This window comes from Anguilla rostrata, chromosome 4, assembly GCF_018555375.3.
Source record: "Anguilla rostrata isolate EN2019 chromosome 4, ASM1855537v3, whole genome shotgun sequence".
In the NCBI taxonomy this organism is placed as follows: domain Eukaryota; kingdom Metazoa; phylum Chordata; class Actinopteri; order Anguilliformes; family Anguillidae; genus Anguilla; species Anguilla rostrata.
Genome location: NC_057936.1, coordinates 61,435,370 through 61,455,784, shown reverse-complemented (window position 1 = coordinate 61,455,784; position 20,415 = coordinate 61,435,370). Strand labels below are relative to the sequence as shown.

Genomic DNA, 20,415 nt, shown 5'->3' with positions numbered 1-20,415 from the left:
TTTCCATTATTTTTTTCATTGGGCCTTCTTTCAAACCTGCCTTTTCCATTGGACAAACGGTCTGGGAAGTCATCCATATTTTTTTTAAGCTTTGTATTTTCCTCCGTGTTGCCGAAGCACACCGTGATTAGGGCCTGAATAGCTACCGAGTTTACCCTCCCTTTCTGTTCTCCCGTTCCAGTAATTGGTTTGAGTGTTTGAACAGCATAATTTGCCTTGTGCCGCGGCTTAATTTGCTGTAACTTGCCTCTGTGTTGGTGGCGACGTCCTGAGGCGGGTTTTGCTTTGCCGGGGCCGTCACGGCCAGCTGACTAAGGCCGAGTGTTCTGTTAGCTCTGCGCAGCTTAGCATTTGCATAGCTGCTCGACATTGGAGTGACGAGATTTCAGTGCGATTGCAGTTTTTTTATTTAATATACATGAAATAATTAATAGGTGTTTATTTAATCTTAAAAAAAAGATGCGGCTCTGTTCTCGGACTCAGTGCCTCGCAGCCAAAAAACGGCACGCGATTGGACGACTGAAAGATAAATCATTCTAACCAGGATGTGAAAATGTATTGTGTGCTCAGTGGCAAAGCATACGCTTCTGGCTTTCTCTCCCAACTCCTTCACAGCCAAGTTCCCTATTAATTAACTGTGAGACTAAATAATCATAACTGTGTGGCGCTTTGTAGCGATTCAAAATGAGACGTGTCTTTGTTTCCGTGAAATGTGGACAATTTGTATTTTATTATAAAAAGAAGAAAGAAAAAACCTATTTGAGACTTTTGCGTGTAATGCTAGTGCCCAGGGGCCTGTGTCACGAAGCAGAATTACTGAGCTAGCTGGATAAGTACGCTGAGTAAAATCCAGAACCCTCCCAAATCTGGAACATGGACGGAGGTGAAAAGAGCCATTCTGGGTTTTACACAGCAGTTATCCAGCTAACGCAGTAATCCTGGGAGGTGTTTCATGAGGCAGGATTACCGAGTTAGCTGGATAACTGTGCTGAGTAAAACCCGGAGCAGCTCTTTTAAACTCTGTGCGTGTCCCAGATTTGGGAGGGTTCCGGGTTTTACTCAGTGCAATAATCAAGCTAACTCAGTGATCCTGCTTTCGTAATACAGGCCCCAAGTCTGACAGTACTGCTCAAGAAGAGGAACACTCCACTGTGTCCCCTGTTATGTTTGCAACAGAAGAACTAGGTCGCCCACACAGAGAAGCGATGCTTTAGTTATTTTATCATGTAAAGTGAGACCAGGGGCTGTACATTTCTGTAAGGCTGTGGCTAATTTGTTGACATAGTTGTGAAACGAGCGCTGTTAAATGTCTCCCCCTCTCTTTCTGTCACAGTTCATCCCTCTGTTTGTTTTCCTTTTCTCGCTGTCTTGTTCCCTGCCAGTGAGAATGCAACATACGCATGTAGGCAATGATGTGATGTGTGTTTGACCTCCTTGTTCTCCTGTTATCTTGTGGCTCACATCAGCAGAAGACTGATACTGACAAACACAATCAAGCATGGCCAGACAGAAGCTGAAGCTGCAATAATACTATCTCTCTCTGTCTCTTTCGCTCTCTCCCTCTTTCTCACTCACACACACAGACACATTCACACACACACACACACACACACACAGTGTGGTCAACTACTTGCCAATGGCAAAGCTATTCCCTTTCCATATGTTCTATATATCTTTTTCCTGGATATTGAAAATCCAACTTAGTGTCATGTACTATCATTCTGCTGTGTCCACTGAGTGCACCGCTGGACAGACAGGTGTATAAATGGGGCAGTTCTGCTTGAAAAAGACATTGTTCAAACCATTAACTTTTCCTGTTACTGTTCGCTTAACTTTGGGGTTGTCCTGAGATGACCTTCCTCCACCCACCCCACTCCCCCTATCCCCCCCATCTCTTGAGGAAATGGAATATCACTTTTTTCAATGTGTTTCTCTCATATCTCTCTTTTCACTCTTTTTTTCTGTTTCTTTCTAGGACTTAAACGCCTGTGGCTGTAGATTCTGGTAATCGGCCCTTGACAGCGACATCGTCCCATCGCCCCACTCGGATTTTTATTTATTTATTTACTTTTCAAAGAAGTTCCTGTCGCACCAAAATGTAAATGGAGTTGGGCATTTCCCCTGTCGGGCTGTCAAACCATGGACCTTGAAAGAACTCTCCGGAAGGGCCTTCCAATTTGGATTTAGCAGCAGTGGGGAGGAGTCCCGCCCCCGAAGCCGCCGTTTCGGGGGGGGACCGTTTCACCGCGGGACGCTGACGAGCCACGCCCATCTTCCCACCATGAGGATTACAAGCCCCTCCTGCCTCTGCCCCTTCCTGTTCTGCCTCTGTTTCGTCCAGAGGGGCTACGGCTCCGCCCCCCATCACCCCCCCTCCCCCGCCAGGACCCCCGGAAAAAACCAGACCCGGCTGCGGGAGGGGGAGACGGAGGTGCACCACCGGCCCAAACGCGGATGGATATGGAACCAGTTCTTTGTTCTGGAGGAGCACAGAGGGCCGGAAGCTCAGTACGTGGGGAAGGTAAGGACTGGGCGTCCCTGGCAATCTCCACTACGTCTCAAACGTCACCGTGGTTACGAAGAGCACACTCACCCTGACGCATGTCTGTCATTCCGAACGCGCGGTACCCTCTCCATCCAATCCGTCTGTGCGTTTCTTTAAGCTGCAAGATCCTCTATGTTCAAACACCAACTTCGGTTGAGTAGGTTTTAGCGTTAACTCTACATGCGATTGCTCTGGGATAAAAATAGCGTTAAATGACGGCTGAGAAGTCTTGCTCGGTGCCTTTATCTATGCAGATGATACAACTTTATAGCGCTGATCGTGGTAACAATGTGTTGATTGAGGCCTTTTTCAATGGTATATGGCGCAGAGTGTTCAGCAGCTCCTGGAGTATTTGTTGTTGCTTTGTCGGTGCTTACAGTTTGGGTGACGTTGAGGAAGTCAAGGAGTGTTAGGTGCATAATACTGTGCTGATGACGAAGCCTAGATAGTGTTCAGGCTCAACACTGGCTGTGTCAGTGGCATAATCCATTTATTAGCTTCAGTTCACTGTTGTTTTTCTAAAAAAATAAAATTAAAAAAATCCACATATTTACAATATTTCTCATAGGACTTCATTGACTCATAAATATACTGCACACACACACACACGCGCACACACATCAATCCCTGTGGGGTCCCTTGCTCTGCACCACTTCTCATGATGACCTTCTCACATCTGTCTGCAAAACAACACTCGATCAATAGAGTTACCAAGCCCTCTACAATGAGTTCAGCCAGTTCCTCTCCTCTCCTCTCCTAACCTCTCCTCTCCTCTTTCTTTCCCCCCCCCCCCCCCCCCCAATCTCTCTGTCTTTTTTAAATTTTAACTATCCCGTGAGGAAAAGTTTACATATGCATGGATACTTATTCAAACACAGGCAAAAACCCTCAGCTTTAGACCACCTACTAAAGCACTTTCTGTTGGATCCTGGTTGGGGGTGTGGGAGAATGTCTTGCTCGAATACTGAATCAACAAAAAAAAACTCTGATCTTATTTAAAAGACGGGAGGCGATGCAATTACCATTAGCATTCTGGAAAACATCAGTGTCCTTGGCCTTTTAAAGAAAGGATAAACAACCTAGGCTGTATCCATATGCATGCATGTGGCAAAATACATAAACATATAAGAATACTCAATGACAAAAGCAGGCCGTTTAGCTCTCCAAGACTTGTGCTTTTCCAACTGTCCCAAGCGTTTTAGTGTCAAGTGTCCAGTCTGGTTTTAAAATTGTAAGGCAATTTAATGTCTAAACTTAATGTCAAAGGCAATGCTATCCCATGCTTTTCAGTTGACTTAATGATCAAAAGCCGGGCTTGCTTCCACAGCTATGCTAATTACCTTTTTTAGTTGAGTTAGTTGAGTTTGATTTACACGTGATCTGTCAGTGTTGCTGAAGATAAAAGAAGCTGCGGGACATCACAACATTCTCAATTAGTCTTATCAACGTCTGCGCGCTTCTTTCACATTTAAGTTGAAGCATGCACAACCATGGAATAAATATTACTGCTTTTCTGATTTCACAGCAATATTTAGTTACCTTTTTCTATGAGTTACTTAAATTTTGGGAGTTCCACAAGTTTTCAATCACCAGGTCACGCGGTAGCAGCAGAGATTGCCAGGGTGTTTAAATCCAGGCTTGATGCAGTGCAGGGTAGTCGCTAAACCATGGGTAAATTCGGTCATCGGTCTGTTCTCGCCATTGTGGCGAGAGTGTCGAACCCTAGGGTAAGCTCAGAGGTCCTGTCCCACTTTTAGATGCTCTACCTGTTTCTGCTTTCATTGCACTGAGCTGATAATTCCTAATAAAGACGCAATCTGTGCACGTCTGCTGTTGCTCAGACTCAGGCTATAATTGGATCTCTTCTGTTATCCAACCAAGTCGACTTATCAGTTTTACTTACAAAGTTCCACTGCTCTTTTGGTGGTCATAAGATGACCGTTTTTTTTTTCTGTCCCTTAATGCTTGTTGTCTTTTTAAAGGTTAGGTAGCCTTTTCAAGAAGTCTGCATCAGTGTCTGCATGTTTCTAAGGTAAACCTCCAACTTTGGATTACATAACATACGTTTTGAGCTGTTTGTGTGAGACGTGACCCATGAATCAGCAGACAACGTTTATTTTTAACTCACCGCCAACTAAATGTAAGTGCTACTTTTCACAAGTCACCAAGTAGTTCTAGCAAAGAAAAAAAAAACTAGACTGGTACATTTAACGCCATAGACATTCTAATACCTTGTATTTATCTCTGCTGTAATAGCCAGTAATTGGAGCCTTCTGTCCCACATTAAAAAAAAAGTTGTCTTGCTGGAAAGAGGGAATTAATGTATTTTTTGTGCGGTTCTGTAAAACAAACGTCATTTGGTTGGCTCTTCGTTTACGCAGCGCCGAGAGCGTGTGCTCTTAGTGCCGACTTGAATTGTGAATAACGTGCAATAACAATAGAGTTTCGAGTTTGCACTGCCGGCTGTTATGATTATGAATGGGTGATGATACGGCTGTCTGGAGTCTGCAGCTGCCAAAGTAAGAGCAGCACTTGAATGAAACAGGGGTGTGAAGCGTATTAAGGAGACCACTTCAAGCCGCGTTCGGGTTTCTGAGTTGATTGGGCATCCCAGCATGATCGCGGTTGTGTGTAAGCATGTTTGGCAGGCCCCGTTTGCTCATTACTTGGACTGCCGTGGCTAGGAGAGGAGATCCCAGTGGCTGTTTTGGGAATGCTCCTGTGGAGCCTTCAGTGCCTCAGGCTGCCGAACTCGCTGATGTTTCACAAGGGACTGGTGATGTCTAAAGGTGATTTTGACATGTAAGGCTCAGGGAAAGACCTTCTCACCTAGGGAGCACTTCGGTGGAAAGAGCATACTTTTCGACTGCAATATCTGAGCGTTGGTTAGAGATTCAGGGTGGACAGACGAGCAGCTCCGAATCAGCCGACTGCAAATATCAGTCTAGGGTGTGTGGACAAGAGTATCTGCTGAACTTCTGAAAGTAATGCGTGTGGTTTGGTGGGTGTGTTTTGGCTCGAGAGCGTTTATGCAGTGGTGTGCCACTTGTTTGTTTAGCAGAGGCAAAGACCTGTTGTGTTGGTTTTACCTGAAAAAGATTTTCCTCAAAAAGAACGATATCGATCTTTGCTGGGTGAGTTAAACGTTAAACTTGATTTTCATCAGAAGAAAAAAAAAATGAATATAGATTTTTTTTCTTCTCCTTCACAAGCACAGTTTGTCAAGTTCAGCAATCATTAAAACTAACTTGTGAAACTGAGTTTGTGAAGAAAAAGTGTGGGCCTTGCATTTGCTTGTAAGTTGAAGTTGAGGACAACTACTGTTGATTGAATGCAGTCATTAGACTTTTCCTTATATGACTTCAAAAGAAAACACATCAATAGATATCTTTGACTCAACGTGCAAAATGCTTTCCAATAAGTTTTGGAACTGAATCAGTCTTGAGCAGCAACTGAAAAAATAAAAAATAAATAAATATTTTCAGTCAGGCATAAAACGAATAGTGCAATATATCATTTCTGATGTGTAATTGGCTTATTACTGTACCCTGAAGGTCTATTACTGTCTCTGTGTGTTACTGACCAAAAGCATCCTGCTAATTTAGCCAGTTAGTACTTGATGCCAGTCATCATTTTGACGGAGATTCAAATATACTGTTGAGAAAACTGACAATCCTGGTAATTATTATTATTTTTTGTTCCATTTTTAAACTGAATGATAAGACGTAGCAATGTAAAAATGAAGTAAATCCCTGAGCTCCAGTGGCGTAATAATAGGGTAGGTTACTTATTTATTAAATAATGATTTTCCTCTGTAAAATATAATGAAATGTTAGACTAAAAAAAATATAATAAGGAATGGCTTCTTAAGAGTCATTGATTATCTCCGTCCCCTTTTATTTCCACGCCTGAGGGTGCTGGGCAGACAGCTGGTAAATTCACAGAGTGCGTTCATCAGTCTCTGGTCCTCCATCGCACTTTATCAGTGCAGTACCCCACTCTGCGTGCCATCCCCCCCCCCCCCTTGCTCTTTTATCAGCACCGCGATTCGGCCCTGACATAACTGTGTTTCAGGTGACCAATCAGGGGGGCAGAGCCGTTTGATTTAAACAGGGCAAGCTCGGCAGCAGTGTCCGGGTCTCCTTCTGTCTTCCGGACACCCTGGACACTGGAGGAAACACACCGATGCTGCCGCTTCCTGGATCGGAGTCGTAACCGTGACGATCGGACACATAGTCGTTCGTTCACCCCTGGGGAGCGCATGCTGTTACCTGGGGGGGGGGGCAGGTGTGGAAGTACTATTTCTTATATATCTTTAAAAAGCAAGAAAACAGCAATATAAAATCTGGAAGCCTGACAGCCCTGTTTACAGTGAGGAATTACAACAGTCCGGCTGTGGCAAACAATCCAGAGTCAGCCCCCGAACACGAATCCCTCGAACCCTGAGCGGGACCTGTTCTGGGAGCGCTGTAAAACACAGTTTTTCTGGATCGTTTGTGTATTACACTTATACAACATCACGCTTCAGCTGTAGTGGGAGATTATCCTGTCTCACGTGCTTGCTGGTCTGGAACGAGTAGTAACGTGGTTGTGGTTTGGACAATCCGCTGCAAATCTGCTAATTTCATCTGATTTTACACTTCATTCCAAAGGCAAAATTGTCCTCCGTTTTTAAAAAAAAATTTTAATCCAACATAGTCACGCTGTTACTGTTATCCGTTACCCTTCCCTACCCTTTTGCTTTCGGTTGGCTAATGCGACCGACAATCTTCCTGCTTGTGTTTTTGGGAAGACATTGAGCTGCGACGTTTAATTATGCATTCAGAACTGAAGACGTGTCATCTGGCACCATCATCCAGCTCCTCTGGGGAGAAGTGGTCCTGTAACTCGCCATCAAATCCAATCAGAAGTCACAGTTGGCATGAAGCGGCGTAAGTGCAGCAACTGCTGAGATAATTCGCCATTATGCAGTCACTCTGTAACCACATCTGCGGGCAATATCAGTATCGGCACCTCCCGCCATTGCTGTCCCTGCCGTGGAATTAGCCAAAAGGAATTTCCCGGGGAATTTGAGTTATTTTCAACCGTACAGTTTGCATTGTCTAAACAGAGTACACAGAATTATTGAGAGTTAGAAAGCCTGAAACTTATTCACTGGTGTGCCTGTCTGTCTGTCTGTCTGTCTGTCTATCTATCTATCTATCTCTGTCTGTCTGTCTATTGATCTATATGTCTATATTTGGATATTGTTGCTCTTGGGTTTGGATTTTCACAGCAGCAAATTGCAACCACAAGAAGAATAATTAATATCAATCAGGGATTCATCAAGGTTTTTTTAAGTACCAGATGTTGTACCAAACAAGTGATAATATCTCGTTACCACCTCTGTCAGACCAGGTAGTGAACATACTGCTATGCCAATCTATAACACCAGTACTGCTGGCTGGAGCTCAACAGCCAGACCTGTACTCAGTATATCTGCAATGTGCTTTGTGCTGAACCCAAAACTACATCAGGCATTGTATGTTTCCTTTTTTATACAACATAATATTCAAAATCCTATGGACATTAACAAATTAATGTGTACATCATTAAGAAGGGTTCTGTGTTCGTGTCCAGTTTGTTCTGAAAATGGAATATGTACCAACCATAGGGCCCTACAGTAGATGTTCGGCCATTGCTGACTCCAGTTGTGCTTCTGACATTTTTGTTTTTTATTTATTTATTTTTCATGCAAGAATACATGAATGCTGAATATGCCACCATCATTCACGGGCACAGAAGGTGCCAAGCAGCAGTGATAGAGGAGACAGCTGCGGTGATGGATCTGTTTCGATTCTATCAGGGCCGCGAATGAAATGTCAGCCAGGGGAAGACTAAAGAGGCTGGAGGCCCGGGGCGTTTTGGCAGTCTGGTCCTCTGCGTCCCGACGACCGTTCTCTCACTCAGCCCCCGGGGGGGTGCGACGGCCCTCTATCTCTCAGCCGTGATTGCCGAGCTCTTCTCAGCCTCTGTTATCGTTGTGTTAGCCTGGCCAAAGACGCGGAGGCCGTCCCACATCGTCCAAAACCACATTTGAGCTTCGGCCAAGCTCTGTACCGCAGACATGTCCAGTGTCAAACATTCTCTGGTAGGGTAGATTTTGGAGTAATTATTATTTTATTTTTTTTGCTGGTTTGTTATATACAGCGTCTTTTACTGAATACTGGCCAAAACATTTACGAGTTTTAAGCCCCGGTCATGTTTTGTACCCAACCTGTGTTGTTTTTATAAATACTGGCCCATTTGCACCAAATGGGGGCATCTGTCTCAGTTGAGCATACTTAGCTGTTGAGCACATTGTTATAGTCCCTTTAATGGTGAAATAAGCAACGCGGCCTTCCACTGGCTCTGCTTTATTTAAATGGACAGTCCACTCTCGAGGGATTTTTTCCCCCGCTTTAGCATATGTTTTCAGTTTGACCAGACAGTCAGGTTTTATGCACAGTGAAGTTTTTAAAATATATTTCATTTTAAAACATATTTAGCTTCTGTTGACCTTCCAAGGCATCTGGGGATTCCCTTCCCGAAATATCTCTCTAAACTTCACAAGGCAACACAAAGCGGATATTTGAGGGAATAGATTTACGGTTTGCTTCTTGCTGACAGACACACTAACAGGCATTCCTTTGTACACAGCCGACCCCGAAAACCCAGTACTCACATACATAACTCAGGTTCAATGCATACAGAATCCGTTATTTACACACATTTGTTTCATTTTTTTTCCTCATAACTAAATTATAACCATCAGGGAGGGGATGCTACTTGGCCCATTGGTTATAAGGGCAATAGGGAAAAATGAATGTGCTTGTTACAGATTATAGGCATGTGTTGACAGAAATGAGTCATTTCTGTTTACGCACTGTGGCTGTTGATGCATGGTTCCTACTGCTGTCAATGTTAATAAAACCCTTGAATGAGGGCTAAACAATCTTCCATTTCCCTGGTGTTTCCACGCTGGTGAAGCAGTGTTACACTGTGGTTGTGTGCCGGCTCTAAACAGTAAAATGGCTATTTCGTTTTTGATATGGCCTTTTAACTTTTATTTTTTATAACTGGTGACATAAACAAATTATTTTTATGGACTTTGTTTACGTGGGTGTTTTTCAAGCCCTTGCTAATTTGTCAGCTCGATACAATTTTTATTTTTGTTTGGGCAGTCATGAGCTGCTTTGCAAAGGACACTGCACATAAACAATGTGTTATATTTGAGATGGGGACAGTTATAGTAGAAATTGCATTTCCAACAGAGGAGTCACACTGAGAAAAGACACATTTTACAGTATTACTATCCCGTAGATACAAACCCAAAGAGAAGTCTGTACAATAGCATGCACTATAGTACTGTAAAATAGTATGCACTACGGTACTGTACAATAACATGCGCTATAGTACTTTATAATAGCATGCACTATGGTACTGTGAAATAGTATGCTCTACAGTACTGTATAATAGCATGCGCTATGGCATGCTTTATTTTTTAAAGCTAATCGGACTAGATTTTAAATTAGATTTAAAAAATTGAGATGATGAGAAGAAGAAAAAAAAAGAACAAGGAGGCAAGTATTTGAAAGCACGACTGCCGCCCCTCAGCTCATGAAAATTTGGGTATGAGCAAGCAGCCAGCTAGCGGCTACCGCTAGCATCTTGCGGTACAGCGTGGGATGATGAGTCAGTTTGCCAATTCTCTGCTCTGTGGGTGAGGAGCCAGATTTTAACACTTCCTCAATATTTCACAAGAGGCACAAGGCAGAAGAGAGGGGGGCACAGGGGGTTTTTTTCGTGATCAAATTTTCCTCCCTCTCTCTCTCTCTCGCTCTCTCTCTTTTGTTTTAATCAAAGCTTTGGCTGAAACATTGTGGATTAATTTCAGAGAGAACAAAATTCAGTTTGCACCTCTTGGCTGTGAGGCACTTCTCTAATTACATCGAGAGGAGGGAAAGACACGGAGTGTTTTAGGTTCCACAGCATATTTCTGCAATAGGAGGCATCTTATTCAGATGTAATATTTTTTCAGATGAAAAAGGGCCTTTCTGAATATTTATTTATTCATTCATTCATTCATTAATTCTGTCATTCATTCATTTTAACATGAGATTCAACACAAAGGGTCTAATAAGGATGAACAATGACTTCCAAGTTGAAGTCACCCGGTACTATGAAGTAACATGACCAAAATAAAAATTTCAAAAAAGATCAACACTTCAAAAAACTTTGTGAAACATTTCAGCACAAATGCTTTTTTTCTGAAGATAAATGTTGTTCAGAAACAGTGAAACCAACAACACCTTGTCCTCATTGGAAAAATGAATTTATAAGGAACCCTTGAACAAGGGTCTTTTAGAATGTTAATCAGATTGACTTGATCTGTGCTATTAACCAGTAGCGTGATATGGGGGAGCAATCCACTTGTATATATTCAGAAAAAAGCAGAAGACTTCCTCTTCTGACGTTGCTCTGTTTATATTTTCACTCGTTGCAGAACACCCTGTGAGCCACAAGGACAGGCAGCGTAGGACTGTAAGACCCCTTGTTAAACAAACATTATCGGGAGATTAATTGAATATTCGCAATGAAAAAGATGAAATCATCTGATTGCCAGGAGCGGCCAGCTTTTAATTATCAGAACCCGTGAGTGGTTTACTCTCTCTCAGCACAGGGATGATATAAGATGACCAGCATTAATTAGGTCAGGATTAAGGAAGATTAATCATGGCCATTCAAACGCATCTTTATTCTTTCTATAATGTTTTTTTTTCTTTTTTTTTTTTCTCCTCGCTTAATTAAAAGTTTCAGAGGCAGAAATGGGGGACGGCGCGCAGGGCTTTCTTTACGATGACATCCGCCATTATAGATGGCGAGGTTGTTCGGGGCGGGAACCCGAGCGGCCTCTGAGCACGGCCGACTCGTATCCTCCGCTAAATACCCGCTAACAAACTTGCGAATGAAAAGCCTGCGTTTCCAGTTTCCGACCTGCTCTAAAAGGTCAATCCGGATAGCGTGTCGTGACACAAAAAAAAAGCGTGATAAAAAAGCCGTTTTCAGGACTTTTTTTTTTTCCCCCTAATTGTTCTGGTTAAATCCTGACCCGCAGAGCGCGGTTATGGAAAGATACGAAGAGTAATTACACGACCGTTCTCGTCAGCATTCGAGAGATTAAACTGAGGGCGGGCTGAGGCTTCTGCACCACCCCGCCTATTTCTGCAAAATAGGACCTGTGCCTCGTGCTAGCGCTTATTTTTTTGGGCAATAAATATGTTAGCAATGGTTTGGGTGGAAGTAACACAATAAATAAATGAATATGAGCTATATAAGCTTTAAAACGTATTTATGAAGCACTTATTATACATTCTGTTCTTTCCAAAAATCGAATATGAACTATGTGTAAGCATATGGGCTGTATGGAAATGAATGATGGTATTGTATAAAAAAAGGTATGCCAAGTCAACGCCGGCAAACTGATAAAGGTTGCTGAAATTGGCATGGGGGAGCCTTGTAACTTGGTGCGGTGGCCATGGTAATCCAGCGTGACGCAGACACGCGATTGGTGTGTTCCCGACAAGCCTGTGATAGCGGAGGGTGAAATCGCGACGGGATTGGCCGAAAGAACGGAATCACAGATTTTAAGAGAATGTGTGGGAGGATGAAAAGCCTATTTTGCACCAGGGACTGAAAAAGAGAGAAATCCTTAAAAAAAAAATAGTAAAGGTAGAATGAAATCACTCCGATCTTGGTGGGAGAAAAGAGACGGAATGACAGCCAAACAATGAGAGGAACCATCAGTCTCCATGCCCTTGGAGTGTATTTTGGTGCCCTGGGAGTGTATTTTGGTGCCCTTGGAGTGTATTTTGGTGCCCATGGAGCATATTTTGGTGCCCTGGGAGTGTATTTTTGTGCCCATGGAGCATATTTTGGCGCTCTTGGAGCGTATTTTGGCCCATGCGGAGAACCGTAGAGCACCCCTCACCTGACTAGCGACGGCACGGACGAAGGGCAGGGAATGGCGATGACGGTGCGGAGAGAAACTCGAGGGCAGCGCGTAGCGTCGCCGCGTGAAGCTTACCGCACGCGGCCGCTGGTGTTCAGTCACAGACCCCTTCTTCAGTAAAGGCAGTGCAGTATAACGGCCAAGGAACTGGTCTTGTAAACCTCATTGTCACAGTTTCAATTCCCGGCGACACACACATGGCTGTTGTACCCTTGAGCAAGGTACCTAATCTTCAGTATTCAGCTGTATGAATGGATGCAGTGTTAAGAGTTCTGTACATAAGTTGCTCTTGATAAAACGTGTCTGCTAAGTTCCTGTAAATGAATGCAAACTATTTTTTGCACACATCTTGACAAGTTCCAAAACTGTTTTTTTATAGAACAAGGCAGTCACATTATTCTTTCTTCTCTTCCTTCCAATTTAAATTGTGGCTAAATGTTTGACATATATTACAGTCACGTATAAATATTCTGATGCACAAGAACCACAGATGTGTACCACCAATATATTGTACTTTGCTATATGCATATATTCCGAGAAAGTCAGTTGGGTTCAGTTATGAAATTGCACATCCCCTGTTAATTAGTAAGATATGCCCACAACTTGCAATTCAGTGGGTCTTTTGATCCTGGAGACATTACTGGGCATGTTAATCTAAATGTTTTCTGACAAGGTTTTTTTTTTTTTTTTGTTTATTTTCAAAATATTTCCGAGCATAATTATCCCACATGTATATGCTTCTGTGTACCTTACAGGTCACCTGAATGGCAAATACTCCTCCACCACTTTTCTAAATGGAATCCTGCCGAAGCTCTCATGAGGGAAATTTTTCAGTACTGATGTTTTACTAATGGCAGATTTGGCGCATTTGTTTCGATGAAGGAAACCCTTTTAAAAAATGCTTTCGCAAGGGAATGCTGAGCCCAAGCCTCCTAAATGCCATACTTTCGGTAATGTCTGAATTATGGCTAAAATAGAAGATTCATAAACTGTAACTCTATCTTTATGTAAATCTGGCTATGTTCTCCTGCAGCACCCCCCACCCCTCAGTCACCATTAAAGGTTACTCGCTAATTCAATCAATGGGGTACACACTTTTCAATAACCTGTCTTCTGGCTTCATGAAAGCTTTGTCATATCCTGTTAGTTCCTTCGCAATACAGTACAGTGATTTGTTACTGCAGAAAAGGTTAGGCTGTACATAATAATCAAAGTAATATGGGATCAAAATATGCCTTTCAAGACCCAAAGAAAATTACGAAAGAAAAAAAAAAAACAGCAATTCTACTCAAAATGAGTGATATGGTTTTTTTTTTCCACTGTGAAAAGGGGTAATCGAATGAGCACAGACACCAGCCTAATACATTCGCTCCAGGAGTGAAGCCTGTCGATGAGTGTCTATCCAGCTGGGGGTTACTCGGCTGTGACCCGCGGAGGTCCGGCTGCTTTGAGCCTGTTTTTTTACCCAGCGGGAAGAGGCCAATCACAGCCCGCGGCCCGTCTCCCCCCACCCCCCCCCCCCATCCCGCTCTGGCAATTACCGAGCCCGGAGCTGACCCCCCGAAACCCAGACGACCGCGCTCTCATCTCCAGCTCAGAGAGGCTGGATGTCCCCCCCCCCCCGAGTCCTCGCTGGATTAATTACCCCCGTCCCTGTCCAGCTGAGTGCCCCACCACTGAAGACTTGTTTGCGTTCTTCCCCTACCCTCATTTGTAAACGTGTCAACGCATTCCTCAGTGGATCCGTCGAGCTCTGCAAAAACCTCCACTTGTTTTTATTTATTTATTTATTTATATATATTGTTTTTTTTCCTCTTTGCTTGTTAATTCAGTCATCAAGTCTGCTTCAGCAGGTTAAATAATCGGGAGCTTGAGGCCAAGGGAGCGTTTGGTTTTAATTTCCTCCTGTTCCCAAATGAACGACGTGTCAGCACGTTCGCTGCTGAACGCAAACACAACAGGTGCAGCGTTTCCTTTTAAAAAAAATACACGTTCTTCAGGAGTAACGAACATTTCACGCAGTTGCATTCATTTGCGATAATGAGCTTTATTTGATTTCCTCCGTAAAATGAGTACATTTAAAGGGCAGGCACGGAACCTTGCCGTGTGTTCACTGACGGCTCTTAGTCCTGGATATTAAAATCCGTGCGGTAGGGAAGGTGGTGTTGCTTTAAAAGAGGTGTGGGAGGTATTTTTATCTATTTTTTACTCCTACAGAGAGATACATGGGTTATACGTCTATCATTGGTTTTATCTGAGTCACGCTCATCAGTAAAACACTTCTGCCTCTTACTCAAAAGGAAGCTGTTGTGCTCATGCCTGCTTACGAGCCACATTAATGCAAGTCATCTTGAAATGCCAAACACTGAACTGCCTGCTTTGATATTTGCAAATCTTCAAAGTGTGCTTGCATGAGTGCATGTGGTGCGTGCGTGTGTGTGTGTGTGTGAGAGAGAGAACGGGTGGAGCTACAATCATGCCCTATCAATAACTCAGAGATTTTAACCAATCACACCATCTCATATTGATGGCTGAAGGTGTTGATTGGCAGGAGAAGGTCAGGTGGCTTCTCAGAATCCATGAAGTCTCATACCCCCTTAAGTGACTCTGTTTTTCTCTAATTTATTTATTTTTATATAAGTATAGCTGAACAGATTATATACTTTGCAAGTTGTGTGCAAGTGGTCTATTATGTTGGTTTACATGTATTCTAAGATTTTGCTAAATTATTTCAGAAACAGGCAATCAAACATAAGAAAGTAAAAGTGATTTTGCCTCGCGAAAAAAAAAAAATGTTTTCCCAGTTAGCTTTCTTGAACAATGTTCATTTTTGTGCTGAAAAAAAAAACTGCCAAAATGTTTTATTCATAATGTTAAAAATGGATACTGCTGTGACAGTATTAGGCAATTGTCTTGAATTTAACAGGACAATATGTGTTAAAAAATATGACAAAGCAGTTTGAGTCAGACTGTTTGTTCATTCCCTTGGTGACCAAAAGGAGACGGCCTGCTGTGTTTCGCACTCTCATTATCCTTTGAGAGGTAATTTGGAGCTTTGAAGGTGTTTTTTTCCCTCCTTTTTTCTGTCAGGCTAGTTTTTTTTTTTTTTTTTCAATGTTTCATTGAACAGAAAACTTAACAAGGTGCCCCAGATTTCCTCTGAAGAAACCTAAACCAAGGGAAAGATTTTTTGTCGGACATGACTGGGGCACCAAACACCAGGTCATCAGGGATCATTATCATAGTTATGATTATTATTATTATATTATTATAATGCATTAGTTGAGTAGCGAGCCAAATATAACTAACGGACAAGTATGACGAACCCTAGAAGAAGTACGTCAGTCAGGCAACCGCATAGTTCTATAGTAGTAGTATAGTAGTAGTGTAGACAGCATTGAAGGAGTACAGACATAGCAGCAGTAGAACAGTAGTATATATGTTGGATCTCATTGGGGCTCAGCATGGATTTCTCAGGACTTTCCATATGTCCCGAATGAAGATCAAAATCAAGATCAAGCTGCCTCCGACCTGACTGCAGCAGGTGATACCTGGGTGACGGTCTGTGTTTGTTTTTTTCGGTGAACAAAAAGAGATCAACTTTAGTCCCATCAGGACCACCATCAGGGTCTGTCGCGCGACCTCTGGAAAAAGCCCTCCGACGCGACATAACGTTGACCCCTCTCAGAAGCGGCTTTGTGTCCAGCCACTCGACCCCTAAGAGGTCAAACGTGTGAACAGCTGAGCGGATCACTGGTTGTGATGACGATGAGTTCTTTAGGTGCTGCGTCTGGCTTCTCGGGAGCTTCCCCGACAACAGGCCCTCCCGTGCGGCTATTCAGGTCGCCAGGGCAACCTGACCTTGGTAGTGCCTAGATGGTGGTCTTTCTTTTCCATGTTTGTTTCAGTGGACTTCAACCCCAGCGAGGTTCAGCTGCTTTGGGTGATCTTTTCAAATCCTTCCTCGGCTTTTCGCCTCTTATCCGCCTTTTATCTTTATCTCTGTGCTCCGTGGGCTGATTTGTGGCTGGCATGATGCGTTGTTTCGCTTGTGAGAGCCTCACAAAGTCAGTGATCTTTATTCTGCATCCACCTTGAACGCAGGCGGATTTAAAATCAACATCGGTGGACCTTGTTAAAAGTATTTTAGTTTTTTCTGTGATCTCTGGAATATGTCTGGCTCTGTTCGGTTTTGTTGTTCAGAAGGGATGAATATTTTTCAAAGAAGCCATTGTCAGGTTTTATTTGTAATATAATTGAGAAGATGTCCACCCCCCCCCCCCCCAAACCACCAGGAGTTTACATCCGTAAAGTTTCTGTTGCTTTCTTTTTGCGTCTAGGGGGGAGAAGATCGACCCGAGTGAACACGGTCAGTCGTAGATTAATCTCTGGGAGTCACGGTGAGGAAACAGGAGTGCTGGGGGGTTGGAGGTTGATGGGTGGGGGTAGGGTTGGGGGGTGGGTATCTTTAATATGGGTGACAGAAAAACTGCACAGCGGTAGAGAAAAACAAGCCAATAAACACCTGGAAAGAGATGGAAGGCTGGTGGCGGTTAGCCCGAGGCTCAGATTGATGCAGATTGTTCCTCAGCCATGTTGCCTGAACGTGTATAACAGCCACAGTGCCGGTGAGTCCTCCTCATGCAAACCCAAACCCAGGCCCTCCGTCGAGTCCTCAGTGTGGGACGCTGTGATTCACATCGGACCTCATTCACAAAACTTTTCTTAAATTATACTTACTTTCTGATCTTAAAAATTTTCCTACGAAAAAACAAAAAAACAAAATGAGATTCGTGACACACGTGCGGACCTTGGTCTTTTTGCGTGTCCCAGGTGTATGAGATGATGACTGCTGGCTGTTTGTACATTTTATGCGTAATCCTGTTTGTGTGATTAGCATAAAGAAACAGCCTTGAACAAATAGAGGTAAGAAAAAAATGATGAATGCCAAAATGTTTTTTGAAACATTCTTATATGCAGTTTGTGATCGAACGTGATCGTACACGTTTCGTGAATGAAGCCCATTGACTCTGGCCATTGGATTGCCACACAAGTACCCAGGCCGGCATACAAGCCTGTATCCCACGGCGATGTGCCCTTAGTTACGGAGAGGGATGTCAATCAACAATTGGCACAGTCCCGCCCCTTTAAACAGTGGGACGGCTCACGGGAGTTAATGTGTCACCATGGCGTCCACGGGTGTTTCATATTCACTACGTTTACATGGGTCCATCATTCAACTTGTATGTGACGACGCAATGCAGCGCTATTCAATACAATGCAATGCAACGCAACTCTATATAATTCAGTTCAATGCAATGCAAAGCCATTCCAGTCAATGCAATCCAATACACTGCAATACACCTGCTGCGGTCTACTTTAGACTACTTTGGGAAGTAATTGTATGTATAAATACAATGCTCTTACATAAGTGAAATGTCACATGAGACACACAGTGTCTCACTTAAGGTCACAGTAAAGCTTTCTGCAGCTGTGAAATAATGTCTTTCCCAGCGAGCAGAACAACACTTGACATCCATTTTCAGTTAATATTTGAATGGAGATGACCAAGGGAGACGGAATTGCCACTGAGAAATAGATGTCAGTGGCACAGTTTGAGGCAGACCTCCTTCTCACAGCAGCCGTTAGAGATTCCATGGCACTTACCTTAAAGATTAGGGGGCTCCCCGGTGTCCTGAACAAACTCCCAATCTGTTTTTTTTTCCCAATCTGGTGATCTAATCATCACCCTAGCAGGTTTTATTTGTTTAATAAATCCCTCCTACTGCTCCTCCAGCTGATTTGTGGAGAGCCTGCTGGTGCAAAATGGCTGTCCTGAATCGCCCAGCTGAATGCTATTTCTGCCTATATCGATTCATCCCAAACACTAAACTATATGATTATTATTATTATTATTAGTAGTAGTAGTAGTAGTAGTATTAGTAGCAGTAGTAGCAGTAGTAGAGATGTAAATCTGGAGAGATGTAGAACTGAATACAACACACAAGTGCTGTGATTGTTATACTGTATGTATGAATGCTAAAGCATTTGCTTTTCAGAACCATTTTTTTCCAGAGATGAAATACATTCCCACAGTTCAGATCCATGTCAGTTTCCTCCAGATCACAAACAAGAATGTCATATAACTGTCATCGAAAGACCTGAAGCCCCTCAGCCATCTTCCACAGAGCAGGAAAGGATTACCCAGAATGCAGTGCGAAGACAACCTAAAGGGATCTCCGCCCCCGCGCGACAGCGTAACCCGCGACACGTGCTCTCGATTCTACCGCCAAAAATAAATAAATAAATAAATAAATAAAAACAACGATTCGTGCTAGCAAGCCGCGGCTCGCACTTAAATGACTCCCTAAAACGCCCAATCTCACTCTGCGGCGGTATGTATGTGCTGCCCGAAAAAAAAAAATGCTGCTGTCATGCCCTCGCTTGGAACGTCTTCTTTGTGTCAGTAGAAGAACGAGATCGCCCCGAATGTTTCGGCAAAGGCCCCCTCTTTGAATCTGTGAGCAGAATGATCGCAAAATGAGCCCTGACCCGAAATGGCTGCTTGAAGCAAAACACGCTATATGAAAACTGAATGGGTAAATTCATTCATTCTAAAGAAAAAGAGTCAGAGCCAGTAAAAAAGCCAGATGGGACCTGCGCCAATGACGAGCTGTCCGTCTATGGCCATTGACTCCAGGTCTTCCCCCGCACAGTCTGGCTGTCTCGCTATACTATTGGCCGGCATCGATCAGGTGATCTCACTTTGGGTTCTCAGCTTACTGGCTACCGTACAGTAAAACCTCCAGTGTTAATTCAACTCTAAAAGAGTACATATGGGGTAATGTCCCAATACTCGTGAAATGGTTCCTCGTTTAACCCATTACCGCCTCCTCTACTCCGTGCCCTGGAACCCCATCCTTGTGTCCTCCCTCCCTCCAGTACCCCAGTATTTTAGGAGACGAGCAAAGCGCACAGAACTGTACTGGTGAAGCGGCTTCAAAATCATCTCCTTTTCTCCCTTCCTCCCCACTTTCCTCCGCTCCCATCCTTTCCTCCACATGCTTCCGGGTAGGAGACGAGTGGTAGTGGGTGAGTGGAGGAAAGGAGGTGGGGAGTGAAAAGTAATGCGATGCACCTATAGCCCTACCCTGGACCACAGCGTGGCCATATGTACTCTGAACCAGTTGATATAACACTGTGTAGTTCTTTTTTTTGGAGTGATAACCTACAGGACATTAGTTCTCCAAGAATATGGGTAGGCAGCCCTGCTCTGCGTGTTGTTATGGCAAAGTCCCAGAAGTTTATTTGTTAGAAAATTGAGTTTTTTTCTCACGTTATTCTTGTGCATGCCCTCTGGCTGTTGTCTTTTTCAGACTCCATACTGTAAAATGACATTAACTGTTGTTGTGAGGCTGATTTCAGCATGGTTTATGCAAGCAACACTATAACAATTTTCACAGGGTTTTCACCCATATTAGACTTAGCCAACAGGTTAAACTATTTGAAAGAGACAAAAACATACAGTACATTCTGAAAGAAATGGGAAAATATCTGTATTTATTATTTAAATTTGTTTTCTTTTCTTCAGTCCTTTCAAATCTTAAACAACAGACTCAAAAGGCAAAGAAAAATGATTCAAACGATGAACAAAGGACAGAAACAAGCAAAGAACAAAAAAGAGCCTATTATTGCACACAACCATCACGACCACATTTGCAGACAACGAACACGCAACACCCCAATAACCGCCCCTCCTTCCCCACTCGCCTGCCCCAATACCCCACACAGTCAAACATCTCCCACAGATGACTTTGTAATACGTGATTTACTATCTTTT

The 20,415-nt window shown here is 43.3% G+C and overlaps 1 protein-coding gene across 4 annotated transcripts in view; it reads left to right on the top strand.

The window, feature by feature from the left end:
* The window catches only part of LOC135253906 (cadherin-18-like), a 203,012-nt gene that overhangs the window by 113,057 nt on the left and 69,540 nt on the right, over nucleotides 1-20,415 (top strand). For all 4 annotated transcript variants that reach the window (XM_064333749.1, XM_064333747.1, XM_064333748.1 and 1 more), the window contains one exon: nucleotides 1,976-2,521. In XM_064333749.1, the coding sequence (XP_064189819.1) occupies nucleotides 2,282-2,521 (240 nt within the window). In that variant the 5' untranslated portion in view covers nucleotides 1,976-2,281. The remainder of the gene's footprint in view (nucleotides 1-1,975; nucleotides 2,522-20,415) is intronic.